Source organism: Ochlerotatus camptorhynchus, unplaced genomic scaffold (genome assembly GCF_037179485.1).
Source record: "Ochlerotatus camptorhynchus isolate MF236.1 unplaced genomic scaffold, CSIRO-AGI_Acam_v1.1 ptg000072l, whole genome shotgun sequence".
In the NCBI taxonomy this organism is placed as follows: Eukaryota; Metazoa; Arthropoda; class Insecta; order Diptera; family Culicidae; genus Ochlerotatus; species Ochlerotatus camptorhynchus.
The window spans coordinates 243867-258348 of record NW_027040562.1 but is presented as its reverse complement, the minus strand read 5'-3'; the positions used below and the strand labels follow the sequence as shown (position 1 = coordinate 258348).

At 39.4% G+C, this 14482-nt stretch overlaps 1 protein-coding gene across 1 annotated transcript in view; it reads right to left on the bottom strand.

The window, feature by feature from the left end:
• LOC135697547 (probable 3',5'-cyclic phosphodiesterase pde-5) overlaps positions 1 to 14482 on the bottom strand; it is a gene marked incomplete at its 3' end in the record, with an annotated part of 81063 nt that overhangs the window by 48279 nt on the left and 18302 nt on the right. The window contains exons 3-6 of the mRNA XM_065217300.1: positions 11859 to 11930; positions 11359 to 11798; positions 10535 to 11234; positions 10083 to 10477 (exon numbers count right to left, since the gene is read on the bottom strand). Coding sequence (XP_065073372.1) covers positions 10083 to 10477; positions 10535 to 11234; positions 11359 to 11798; positions 11859 to 11930 — 1607 coding nt within the window. The remainder of the gene's footprint in view (positions 1 to 10082; positions 10478 to 10534; positions 11235 to 11358; positions 11799 to 11858; positions 11931 to 14482) is intronic.

Here is a 14482-nt window from a genome sequence, read left to right as displayed (position 1 = left end):
TGCTGAAAGTTATGATAGCATCAGATTGCGGGGTTGCTAGTGTAATAGGATGCTTCTAGGGGCATCCCACTCAAAACTTGTATTTCTCGCATTATACTCAGAAAGCTCTTACTGATATCTAAGATACCTGACAATACTTAAAAATACTTAAGAAATATTTAGCGTTTGTTTGTTACCATCGTTGCTAGACAGATTTCTATCGATTATTTACCCGGTTTCATCTGGGATTTGGTGTATGCGTATTTAAAAAATCAACTATAATTATTAAATGTATTCCTTTTTTGTAAGAATCGAGGAGGAGACAATTTTGATTCAAAGAATATTACATTGCCAAACCGATTCACCTGTCATTCAAAGGGAGAATATGGAACTATTCGTAAAGTTACTATGGAAGAAACTGCGTGTGGAACTAGGTGTGGAAGCAAATCCTCTAAACACATTTTTCTATCCCAAAACCATCTCTCCATAATAAATATTTTTCGTCCAATAGGATCTTGATCCAACGGACGATAGCTTCAGGCATTTACGCTGATTGAAGCTGAATAAGAAGTTGTGAAAGTTTTTCGCACTATCCGCACGTATAACAACCGGAAAGCCACATCTCCTAGATTGCCGCCGAATGAGTTTTTTGTAGAAGTTAATCACATTTCCTCGGATTTGGAACCTGCTTAAGACTTATTATTATTAAGGCTGGACATTATCATACCAACATATCCGCTTAGTGTTAATCTCGGACCGCTCTCTAATGGATTCTAAAATTCACCAGAAACGGTTGTTACGTATTAAAACATAAATTCATATATTTTATCTTACACTGATACAATTTCAAAGATTGTTTTTATGTGTCCCACACATGAATTTTTGCAATGTGATCAACAAATGATATCTATGTGTCGGACGCATACTTAATATGTGTACAGATAAAAGGCATGTGTAACCACATATACTATTAATTTGACTCATAAATTTCATGTGTGCTTCTTGGTGGATTCTGTTCATATGGAATTTCCTATGGAAATTTGTCAATCAAAATGTGTGGACTTTTATTAGAGTAGGATTGTTTTACACAAAATGGAAACAAATAAGTAACGGTTTTGAAATAAATCGTTGTATTTGGTACAACAATAATTTGAAATAAATTGATATCGCAGAATATTTTTTTTCCTTGTTATCCTTAATGGTTTCGAAGCCTAAAAGTGATAAATTCATGTTGATTCCACATAAAGCCTTTGGTTACTATCAAGATACTCACTCAACTTCATCACCAGTCCATCGTAACTCATCTTTACAGATATAAGTTTCTGAAAACGCAGCACGATACGACCACCAGTGCAAATTGCAATCACTTCAATTTTTAGTCAACCAACCCAACGACTTGCTATCAGTTACACTTCATTGTATTGCTATTGTTCTCTGGTAAATAACCATCCTAGCATTCTTTACCAGCATAAAGCCAAGAATTTCATACTCATGCAGCTTGCGGTTCAGACTGGTTTGTTAGAAAGGCCAGTTTGGAATCTGGTTGCGAGTCTGGACGACACCGGCACCATTAGCCTCCAGCTAAGTTATAGAACTCAAAAGTTTGATACGTTACTGAACAGCCAGTTCGAAATTATAAATAATTAACTGGTTTGCTGAAAGAAAACTGGTTTTTGATGCACTATTTCATAAGTAGAATTTAAATACTTACTCATATACATGATTACACTACTTCCTTAATTTTAAAACAGATTGAAACTAGCATTACGTAGTACGTGATACAACAACAACAAATTACATTAGAAACCGGTCACTACGATTAAAAAATCCAAAACATAAAATACTTAAAAGTACTTAAGAATACTTATCAGATACTTGGAAATACTTAATTGATACTAGAGCTATAGTTTAGAGTGGGATGCCTCTAGGGATGCTTTGTTGATTGTTCATTAACTCTTGACTGCTTTAATATTTTAGGTGGACAAAAAGGCGAACTAACTATGTCTTTAACAAAGTAGTGTCTTTAACAATTTTTGCTATAACTTTGCTGAAGACTTTAACCTTCTATTTCGACATTGTGAAAAAATAAATTTTTCTTCTCAATTTTAATCATTAATCACAAAATTCATATCTTCCAAACATACAGCATGTCATACCCATCAACTTTACTCTTAATCAACTATCCATGGTGCTATTGATTAAGAGCGTCAAAATGGACTTCTAAACCACTGTGCGGTGATTCCCTACCATCCAGTAGCAGGATATTTATGGTTTGGTGATGGCATATTTTCTCTATGGTGATGGCATATTTACTCTATGCTCATGATTGATCTACTTTCAGGAATTGACCTTGTTCCGGTATTTCCGGATGTCCAGAGGACTGGTTTCTGGCCACCCAATAGCAGAATCGATTATGGTGATGGCATATTTTCTCTATGCTCAAGATTGTATGCCATTAAAAAAATGTATCCTTTGGTCTACTATAAGGAATTGACCATTTTCCCGGTGCTTCCGCATATCCAGCAAACTGTTTTTTGGCCATCCGGAAGCGGAATCGATATGGTGATGATGTATTGCCTCTATGCTCATGATTGTATGCAGTTTAGGAAAAATCGCGGATCTCTAGTTCTATCTTCAGGAATTGACAATTTACCCTGTGATTTCGGATATCCAATGGGCCTTTTCCTGGCCACCTAGTTGCAGAATCAATATGGTGATGGCATATTTCTTCGATGCTCATGATTGTATGCAATGTAGAAAACATCGTGGACGTCCAGGTCTACTTTCAGGAATTGACCATTTCCGTAGAGCCACCGCTCACGGGTTTTGCCGTGTGACTGGCTATCCACAAGTCCAATCGCTTCCCTGTTTCTTCCGTTCGAAAATAGATAGTCAAAAAGTGGCTCAATCTTAAAATTTGAATCAACACGCATTTTTCGATGGACCGTCCTGGTTTTTTTTTTCGTTCCGGCTGGCTAACCACCAATCGGGTTTCTACTTGTTGTAGATAGCCATACTTTTCGAATGGTGGTAAATCAAAACGATTGATCATTGCATTACCGAGAACCAGACATGTCAACGCTGTTTGAAGCCTTGAATTTTTGTCAGTTAATAAAGAAACCTAACCTAACCTGCCAGTTTCCGTCGTTTAGGTTCATCAAAAAAATTGGATAAGAATTCAACAGTTAGCAGAATAAGCACTGCTAATGGAGGAAATGCCTCATAGCCTAGTCAGTAAAGGCACGGTATTACCACACCAGAGGCGGCGGGTTCGATTCCCAGTTCGGTCGAGGGAATCTTTCGGGTTGGAAATTTTCTCGACTTCCCTGGGCATAGAGCATCATTGTGCTTGCCACACAATAAACAAATTCAAGCGTTGGTATTGGCATCGAAAGCTCTCAATTAATAACTAAGGAAGTGCATTTAGAACACTAAGTTGAGAGCACGCATTAAGCTAATATGCACTAAGCAATAAGCTGTAAATGCGAATAAGAAGAAGAAGAATGGAGGAAATGCGTCATCGACGTAGAAAGGTGCCCTTCAATAGGACTAATATGCATTTGTGTGCAACAGCAGCGCGCGATACGCTCAATAGAGCAATTTCGGGTAAAACTAGGGAAAACAAAATAGAATTTTTGAATCCACCTTCTCCGATTTGGCGTAATTGTGTTTTTTGGGCAATGATTCATATTTTTGCTAAAATTTGTGCATTTTAGATGTTGTAAAATTTTAAAAATGATGACCTTGAAATTTTGTAAAAAAAAAACAAATTATAGCAGGGAAACGGTATTTCTGATCGAAATGACGTCTGAAACAAAGTTGTAGGAAAATGTCCTTCTGGGAATTTTTTTTTAAATTTATTTAAGTTTTTTTTTTATTTTTTTCCTTGATTTGTTTTCCTTTGATCTTGTTTTCCGTGCTGAGCACCAATGCTACCAACGCCAGGGAGGCATCTCCCACACCTAGACCCTACCTATCGACCCATCAACTTATGAACCGGAGACCAACTGCTTTACTTCCCCCGTGATCAGAGATGTTATGCCTAAGAACATCCCGGCGGCGCCAACTGGGATTGAACCCAGGCCTGCTGGGGTGAGAGGCACGCTATGTTTTAAGGCGACATTTATTCAAAGTGAATGATGATGATAGTGGTTTACCCATTGTAGCACGGAAACTAAGTCCAACAGCAGTGGGCTCTCTTCTCAGTTTGTCTTGATCATGCTTAATAACCTCTGTTGTTTTGCAATAGTCCTTGTTACACATTTTCTGTCTTATCCTTTTTTTCTTCCAGTGTTTATAACTTCCTTTTCCTTGATCTTCTTCCTCTGTCGATACACCATCTGAAATTTTGCTATAGTCATTCTTATAAATTTCTTCCGCTTTCTTTTTTAATTTTTCTTTGTCCTTAGCTAGGTCTTTCCATTCTTCTATATCAAGTTCTTCATATCTATCAAAGTCCTGATTTAATGATTTCGTCCAAGTAAGGCTTGGTCTACCCTCTTTTTTCTTGTTGAATTTGAATCTATACGCTAATTGCAGTGGATGATTCATCTCTCTTCCTCTGATATGTCCAAAATAACTTATTCTGCCTACCCTAACCCGTCTATTTATTGTTTTTCCTGCTAAAAATTTTCTTGCAATAAATTTCATATTACTTGGTTTTTACAGCTATTAAAAATGTTTATTCAAATAATGTTTTCGTAGTTTGCTAGTGCCACTCTGTTTTTCTTTGTTAATACCGCTACCTTAGTTCCGTGGGCTTAGTTCCGTGGGCTACAAAATGGTGAGTTGACAACCTGGAAGGAGCGGAATACCTAGCCCTGGTCCTCACAAGTTCCTACTTCACGCCTCCTCGAGTCATATGATAACAAAAGACTACCAGCTGAAACATGGACACAGCTGGTTGGCGTAGCCTGGGCAATGTTGCCAGTCCGGCAATAGCAAAGTGAAGAGGTGCGACGCGAACACTGGCGCGGTAACCATAGTACGGTGATAGAGGAAATGCTTCACCAAACCTGAGCGTCTGCTCACCATGGAGGTGCGGCTCAAAACGGCGTCTGTTCTCCATGTTAGGAGCGGCTGATCACCGTCCTAGTGCCAGCGTGGGACTCTAAACAGAGCTGTGCACGATGGTCCCCCGGCGAGACAGGGGGTTGGGGCAGGCCCAACAAGCCGCCCTGGAAAAAAAACAAAGTTGCAAATACCGAAGAAAGAAATACGGATCGGAACAATCGGCACAGACCTACGCGACGAAATAAGGACTACGATTGGAAACTCGGAACATGGAACTGCAAATCGCTCGGCTTCCCGGGTTGCGATAGGTTAATCTATGACGAACTTCAACCACGCAACTTCGAAGTCGTAGCACTGCAGGAACTTTGCTGGACGGGACAAAAGGTATGGAAAAGCTGGCATCGAGCGGCTACTTTCTACCAGAGCTGTGGCACCACCAACGAGCTGGGAACCGGCTTTGTAGTGCTGGGTAAGATGCGCCAACGCGTGATTGGTTGGCAGCCGATCAACGCGAGGATGTGCAAGTTGAGGATTAAGGGCCGTTTCTTCAACTACAGCATCATCAACGTGCACTGCCCACACGAAGGGAGACCCGACGACGAGAAAGAAGCGTTCTATGCGCAGCTGGAGCAGGTGTGCGACGGCTGTTCGCAACGGGACGTCAAAATCGTCATCGGCGACATGAACGCTCAGGTAGGACGGGAGGCAATGTATAGACCGGCAATCGGGCCAAACAGCCTGCATGCCGTATCGAACGACAACGGCCAACGATGCGTGAGCTTTGCAGCCTCCCGGGGTATGGTAGTTCGAAGTACCTTTTTCCCCCGCAAGGATATCCACAAAGCCACCTGGAGATCACCTAACCAACACACAGAAAACCAAATCGATCACGTTCTAATCGACGGGAAATTCTTCTCCGACATTATCAACGTCCGCACGTACCGCAGTGCGAACATAGATTCGGACCACTACCTAGTTGCAGTATGCATGCGCTCAAAACTCTCGACGGTGCATAACACACGTCGAAGTCGAACGCCACGACCCAACATTGAGCAACTACGGGACACCGGAGTTGCCCAGGACTACGCGCAGCAGCTGGAAGTTGCACTACCCACGGAAGAGCAGCTTGGCGCAGCTTCTCTTGAAGATGGCTGGAGGGGCATCCGTTCAGCCATAGGTAGTACTGCTGTAGCGGCACTAGGTACTGCAATCCCGGACCGAAGAAATGACTGGTTTGACGGCGAATGCAAACTGTTAGTAGAGGAGAAGAATGCAGCACGGGCGAGAATGCTGCAACACCGCACGAGATTGAATGTGGAGCGATACAGACAAGCGCGGAACAGACAAAACTCGGTTTTCCGAAGGAAGAAGCGTCAGCAGGAAGATCGAGATCGCGAGGCGATGGAAAATCTGTACCGCGTAAACGACACACGGAAGTTCTACGAGAAGCTAAATAGTTCGCGCAAAGGCTACGTGCCGCAAGCCGATATGTGCAAGGACTTGGACGGTAACCTTCTCACGAACGAGTGTGAGGTGATTGAGAGGTGGAAGCAGTACTATGACGAGCACCTCAACGGTGAAGCAGCAGAAAACGAAGGTGGCACGGTAACAGACCTTGGAGCACGCGCAGAAGACGACAGGCTACCGGCCCCTGATCTTCAAGAAGTTGAGGAGGAGATCGGTCGGCTGAAGAACAACAAAGCAACTGGTGTAGATCAACTACCAAGTGAGCTATTGAAATACGGTGGTGAAGCACTGGCTAGAGCGCTGCACTGGGTAATTGCCAAGATTTGGGAGGAGGAGATATTACCGGAGGAGTGGATGGAAGGTGTCGTATGCCCAATCTACAAAAAGGGCGACAAGTTGGATTGCTGCAACTACCGCGCGATCACACTGCTGAGCGCCGCCTACAAGGTACTCTCCCAAATTCTATGCCGCCGTCTGTCACCATATGCAAGAGAGTTCGTGGGGCAATACCAGGCGGGATTCATGGGTGCCCGCGCTACCACGGACCAAATTTTCGCGATTCGGCAGGTTCTGCAGAAATGCCGCGAATACAACGTGCCCACACATCATTTGTTCATCGATTTCAAATCCGCATACGACACAATCGATCGAGATCAGCTATGGCAGATTATGCACGAGTACGGATTTCCGGATAAACTGACGCGATTGGTCAAGGCGACGATGGATCGAGTGACGTGCGTTGTTCGAGTATCGGGGACACTCTCGAGTCCCTTTGAATCTCGAAGGGGGTTACGGCAGGGTGATGGACTTTCGTGTCTGCTGTTCAACATCGCGTTAGAAGGTGTGATCAGAAGAGCTGGGATAGACACGAGTGGCACGATATTCAGGAAGTCCATCCAGCTCCTTGGTTTCGCCGATGACATTGACATTATGGCACGGAACTTTGAGATGATGGCGGAAACGTACATCAGACTGAAGGCTGAAGCTAGACGGATTGGACTTGCCATCAACGCATCAAAGACAAAATATATGAAAGCAAGAGGTTCTAGGGAAGACAATGTTAGCCTCCCACCCCGAGTTCAGATTGACGGTGACGAAATCGAGGTGGTCGATGAGTTCGTGTATTTGGGCTCACTGGTGACCGCCGAAAATGATACCAGCAGAGAAATTCAAAGACGCATTATGGCAGGGAATCGTGCCTACTTTGGACTCCGGAGGACGCTCCGGTCGAATAAAATTCGCCGGAGGACCAACGCGCCCTTGGTGTTTTCGAACGGAAGGTGTTGCGTACCATCTACGGTGGAGTGCAGATGGATGACGGAACGTGGAGGAGGCGAATGAACCACGAATTGCACCAGCTGCTGGGAGAACCATCCATCGTCCACATTGCAAAAATTGGGCGACTACGGTGGGCTGGGCACGTCGTAAGAATGCCGCACGACGACCCAGTGAAAATGGTTCTAGAAAGCGACCCAACAGGAACAAGAAGAAGAGGCGCGCAGCGGGCAAGGTGGATCGACCAAGTAGAAGGTGACCTGCGGACCCTTCGCAGACTACGAGGCTGGCGAACTGTGGCCATGGATCGAGTAGAGTGGAGACGACTTCTTCGGACAGCAGAGGACAACAAGGCCTTAGCCTGATTGGTAAGTAAGTAAGTTAGTTCCGTATAATAACGCTGGCGACAAAACTGTTTTATATATAAGCTTTCATAATTCCTTGTTTAGGGTTGCTGTCAGACAAACTCCTAAATATTTAATATATTCACAAGTTTTAAAAGCAGTTCCATTAAGCATTAATTCGTTTGGCTGTACTGCTATGTCATTTGGGTATCTAACTAAAATTTGACTTCTCTCCCTATTGATTTTAAGACCTTCTTTGGATAGCTCCTCTTCTAGGACTTTAAGAATATTCTCTAACTCATTTATACTTCTTGCTATTATTAATATATCATCGGCAAATGCTAAAATTATCGGCAATTTTAAGCAATCTATATCTATCAATTATAATTCAGGAATATCTCTTGCCACGTTTTTAAGAACATCTTGTATTAAATAATTGAAAAGTTAACCTCTTTTGAACTCTTTAGAAAACTGGTTTTGCCATAAAACTCTAGTGAGTTCATCCTTAACACATAATAACACCCTGTCAACTAATCTAGATGGAACATTTAAATTAAGTAAAACTTCTCTTAGGCTCTGCACATTTACTTTATCAAATGCCTTACTGATATCCAACGCTAAAACAATTAGATCTTTCCCTGCATTCCAATATTCTTCCATGACTCGTCTAGCAATGAATATATGATCATCTGTTGATCTACTTCTTGTAAATGCTGCGTGATAGAACCCTGGATCTCCTGTGAATTTTCGAAACTGGTTACCTATCCATTTACCATATACTTTATAAGCCACATTACAAAGAGATATTCTACGAACTTTTATTCAAAGTGAATGTACCTAAAATTGTATTTCATTAGATGATAGTTTGGAACCTCTAGTTTCATAATCTGTAAGATTTAAAATATTTCATTGATAAAATTTGATGTTTTTTTTTTTCATTTTTTTATGTTTATTTATAACGTAAAAATACGTTTTGCAAATATAAAAACAACAGGTTTTTACTAAAATTCTTAGAAAAACTTACATGTAAACACATTTTTTCTGTGTTGTCATGTCAAAAAGTTGGACTAAAAAACCACAAAAATCAACCATTTTTTCGTATTATTTTATCTCTTATGATCAGACGCAAGGTATATGTGCCTACTGTTATTTATATCATTGTTGTTGTCATGAAATGAGGTACAGAAAAATGTAGATCGTCAAATGTATTTGGATAGCGGCACCAGTGGTGTAGTGGTAAGCGTGATTACTCCTCACCCCAGCCGGCATGGGTTCAATCCCAGTCTGCGCCGCCGGGATGTTCTGAGGCATAACATCTCTGATCACGCCTTCCTTCGGAAGGGAAGTGAAGCCGTTGGTCCCCGGTTGACCGGGGAAAAACGGCTTTACTTCTCTTGCGAAGGTAGGCGTGATCAGAGATGTTAAACCTAAAAAATCGCGGCGGCGCCGACTGAAGGTTCCCAGTCATATTTTTAAGCTTTTTTTTTGTTCGCTTTTTTGTGTATTTTTTCACATTTTTCAGTGTCAATAATTTCAAACCTATCAATAGTTTTCATTTTGAATAAGCTTTTTTTTAAATATTCATAAATTGGGCTTATACATTTTGAGATATTTAGATTATTAATTTTATTTTAAAAGTTTACTTTAAATTACTAGAAATATTTGTCTGGTTATTTTTCCTCGAAAAAAAAAATTTTTTTTTCTCTGTAATTTTGTCACAGACGTCAATTCGATCAGAAATGCCGTTTCTGAGAAACATTTCTGGGACGTCGTTTTGAAAATTTTACAAGATTCAAAATGGCCGAATTTCTGCAAAAATGTTAATCATTGCCCATAACAAACAATTATACAAAGTTTTATGCAAATCGGAGAAGGTTGAGTTTTTCGGAATCATTTGGCGTGGAACTGCTCAATAGTTACTGTTGAAAAAGTTGTTTTCGAACCTTCTGTTCTTATTTTCATTGTTCGTGAACGCTCAAAAATCATGCTAACATATTTACATACCTCATTAGCTCGGAACACACTCGGACAATTCTTTATAATACTGTACATTGTGTTGGCCACTGAAAATCCATGTGTCCAATTGTGATATGGAACTCGTCTGTAGTTTTTCTTCACCGTCAATGTAAATCGTATAAGGCTATTCTTGTCAAACCTGCCTAGGCCAAATAGATCCTTGAACATATACACACTATATATGACCTTCTGGAATTCATCTACTACAAATGGACTAAAATCGTAACTATCGATGCCTGATATTTTCTGAGGAATGCCTACTTCCAGACACTTTTCTACTTCTTGTTCGGTACACGTATTATGGTAACTCAATACTTCAAGAGCTACACGATACTTCTGCTCAGATCTGCGAATTTTATCGTATAGTTTTGCATGATGCAGTGCTGTTCAGAATATTTGTCTATTATGAAAATATACTGTTTTATATTTGATTTACTCACCTAGACCACAATACACTGCAAACATTTCAAAAGCTTCTTCGTCCTCCTTGTTGAAGTATCCCGTGTGTTTATTTACCATTTGAACAACTCCGATTACGTTACCTCGGATGAATATTGGCATGCATAGTATTGATTTAGTTTTATACCCCGTCAATTGGTCAATCGTTCGATTAAACCTCGGGTCTGCATATGCGTCCATTATATTTAATATTTCACCGGTCATGGCAACTTGTCCAGCTATGCCAGTTTCTAAAGGAAATCTTATTTCAGTTGGTGGCTTGTTTTGGTCGTTCTCATTTTCATTCTTTATAGTTGTATCTTCACGCCCTACATCAAAAATCGTAGCATATAACTCTTTGCTTCTGGAATCCACTAGAAACAATGAAGCACGATCTGCATCGACCAGCCGCTGTGCAAAGTTCATAACTTTTGATACTAGCAAATCCATGCTAACCATATCTTGAAATATGGACTTAACAACTGCCAATAAAAAATCATTGAGCTTTCTTTGTTTAAGTCCGACTAAATTAAGATGTGCATAATGGATCGCAATGCCACCCCAAACTAAATAGCTGTAGCCGATTTCTTCATCCTCTTCATAAAAAGAAAAACCACAGTCACCGCGCCATAGTTCTAAAACAGCCATCAAGGATCCGTCTGGATAAACAATTGGTTGACACATCACATGTGCCATTTCACCCTGAAATGTAGAACTTTTTTTTTTTTTTTTTTTTGCAGCATACAACATATACTATACCTTGTCTAGCACATCTTTTGCAAATCGGTAGTCAATGTTTCCTTGCAGCATACAACATATACTATACCTTGTCTAGCACATCTTTTGCAAATCGGTAGTCATTGTTTCCCTTAGAGAAACGAATAGATTCTCTAGTTTTTGCAACATAATTCGGTATTGCTGCATCCGATTTAATTCTAAGTAGTTTCGGATCTCCATTTTCGTCAAAGAAACTATTGCTCAGACAAAGATGTAATGATTTGACATCCGATTCATCCTTCAAATATAATCGAAATCCATCAGCGTTGACGGCAGAGCAGATACAGGACGCCAGCTCCCAGAGCATGTGCATTTTAGTAGGTATTAGCTGTAGTGAATGTATGAGATCTTGTAACATCTCTCGCTTATCCGCGTGTACGCAAAATTTCCACCGACTATGACTGGTTTTTTTGTAATTTTTACCAAAAGATTGTGGCGCTTTCCTCAAACGTTGGGTTTTGCGTATCATCCACTTTTCCAACTGCTCAACTTGAATTTCATCCATGATAAACGTATCCAAAAACATTGGATTACAATGAAGATATTTACCCACTTCGGAAGCTGTAAGTTCACCATCGAAAGAAGCTTGTTTTCGACGATTGTTGTCTTCATTGTCAGGGCCTGTAAAACAAACAGATAGTAAACATGTACATTACCTGACAAAACATAAGGTGCACTGGTGGAAGTGGGAGTAATGGCTTGTTCGACTAATTTTTTGCTAATTTTATCTGATTTCCACTAGGGGAAATGGATGTAGTGTCGGCCTAAATGCCCCTAATTTGGGCCCATACATAAATTCAGCAATCGACTAAATTTTCAATAACGACCAAAAATATCCATAAGTACCGTCCCAATGCCGCGTTCATCTAGATGCAATTTAAATTTCTTTAAATTTTATGTCGTGAAATAGTGCTCTAGCATTTCGTAGTATCTTTTCAATACCGTTATAAAAATCGTTTCGTTTTCATTTAATCTAAAGGAAACGGACTAAAAAGAAAACAGATTTACGACACACGAAACATCAAGAATCGCTAGAAAAGATCAAAGTAGCCCACAGTGGGACGAATTCAAAAAAAGTGGGACATGGCTATTTGCGACGAAACTATTGAGTATAGCTTTTTGTTGTCTTCTAGAATGTTTCTTTATTTTTTAAGTACTTTATTTAAGTAGTGAACATTATATGAAACAGTAGGGTATAAGTTGCTGAATGAAATGACGTTGTTTTTAGCTGCTAATACCTGCTAACCTGCAAGCAGTACACGGACAGAAAATTGTTTGCATTGAACCAAAAAAAAAACTTTAACTGTATTTAAGCAAACAATTCCGGTTGAAATTATATTGCATTTTGTTGTTTCAATAATACTTATTCATATAAATTCAAAATAGGATTCTTTTTGTTTTAATCAGCCACTTTTCAATTGCAACTATTGTAAAAATAACAATATTCTATTATTAAGCCAACAATAGTTAATTTTAATTTAGCATTTATTTGCTGTGTTCATTTTCTGGGTCATGAAAGCAAAAATAGCTACCAACGATTCCCTCGTTTTCACCCGGACAAAAATGTAAACAATAACAATACTTCCGCGTTCCTCGTAAGTATTGTTTTTAATTGTGAATTTCGGGAAATAAGTGCAAGATTTTCGAAAATCTTGAGACTTGAGGTAAGTAAGTATGCTGCAATTCGAGCTGCAGTTGATAAATATAATCAATGTTTCTGTTTTTTTTCCTTGATTTTTTTCCGTCGATCATGTTTTCCGTACTGACGAGTACCAATGCTCCCGACGCCAGGAAGGCAGCCCCCACATCTGGACCCTACATATCGACCCATCAACTCATGAACCGGGGGCTTTTATTTTATGCCTCAAAAATTCAATTGCAATTTCTGCAATTTTGTTTCAAAAAGAAAACGAAACATAAAAAAAAATTGCCAGATTATTTTTGCATCAATAAACATATTTTTATTTCTACTGCGTGAATTGTCAGACTTTATAAAATAAATATGATTGAATCAACCAGAAATCTCTTTTAAAAACAAACATATTTTTGTTGTTGACCCAGCTGCCAAATTTGAAAGTTTACGTCAAAACCATGAAAGCTTTTGTAAATTCTAACAGATTTGAAACAGATTAACAGTTGAAACAATAATGATTTCTTTTTGCAGCCAAAACAAAATGAAATTCTTATTGATTTTACGTCAAATATTATTACGTTTAAAATATTTTTTCTGCGTGAAGGTACACCCCCTTAGAGTTAGTTTAAAAAAATTGTTAAAACTGGCGTAAATCTTTTCAACAAAGATATAGCGATTTATTGTCTTATGCAAAAATGTGCATTTTCTAAGCACTTACAGCTTTGTAGAATATTTAATAAACGAGAAAATTCAAAGAAAAAAGTTATGGTGAAAAAACGTTTTTTAAGGGGGTACTACCGTTTGTAGTCCATTTTCACCCTCTAACTTCGTCCACTTGAGAGATAGAAAGTTTACACCTTGGACAAAGTTTCTTAAAAAGACTTCATCTTTAATGTTTCCATAGGTGTTCATCAAATTTAACAAGACATAAAAAAGTTATTTTTTTTTATCTGAGTGTATACCCTCCTTAACCAAAAATTTTTACTACTTAAATAAAGTACTTAAAAAATAAAGAAACATTCTAGAAGACAAAAAAAAGCTATACTCAATAGTTTCGTCGCAAATAGCCATGTCCCACTTTTTTTGAATTCGTCCCACTGTGCAGCCGCAGAAAAATGCTTTCCTCCGAATGCGAATAATTGAGATTGAGATTTTTTGGAAAGCATTCAACAGAAAAATTTTACAATCCTAACGGAAGCGCTTTGACAAGGAACATTTAGATTGGTTAGAGGAATGTATATACAATACCACCATCTTAGCAGCTAGCTTTTGAAGAATGCAGTGATCGATCGAAGCCGCGCCGTACTGAGGAAATTAGAGCAACATATTTATCATATCAATTATGCTTTGCTGCAAAAATGAGTTTGCGTGCCGACCACAATTACAAAGCAGCAGATTTAATTAAACAGGCTATTGAACTCAACAACCAAAACATTCAAATCACACCTGAGAAGGCGTTGTCCATTTTAGTGATTGCAAAACTGACGAGATACAGTTACAACATTATTAGGGAACCAGTAAAAGACAGGTATTAAGTTTA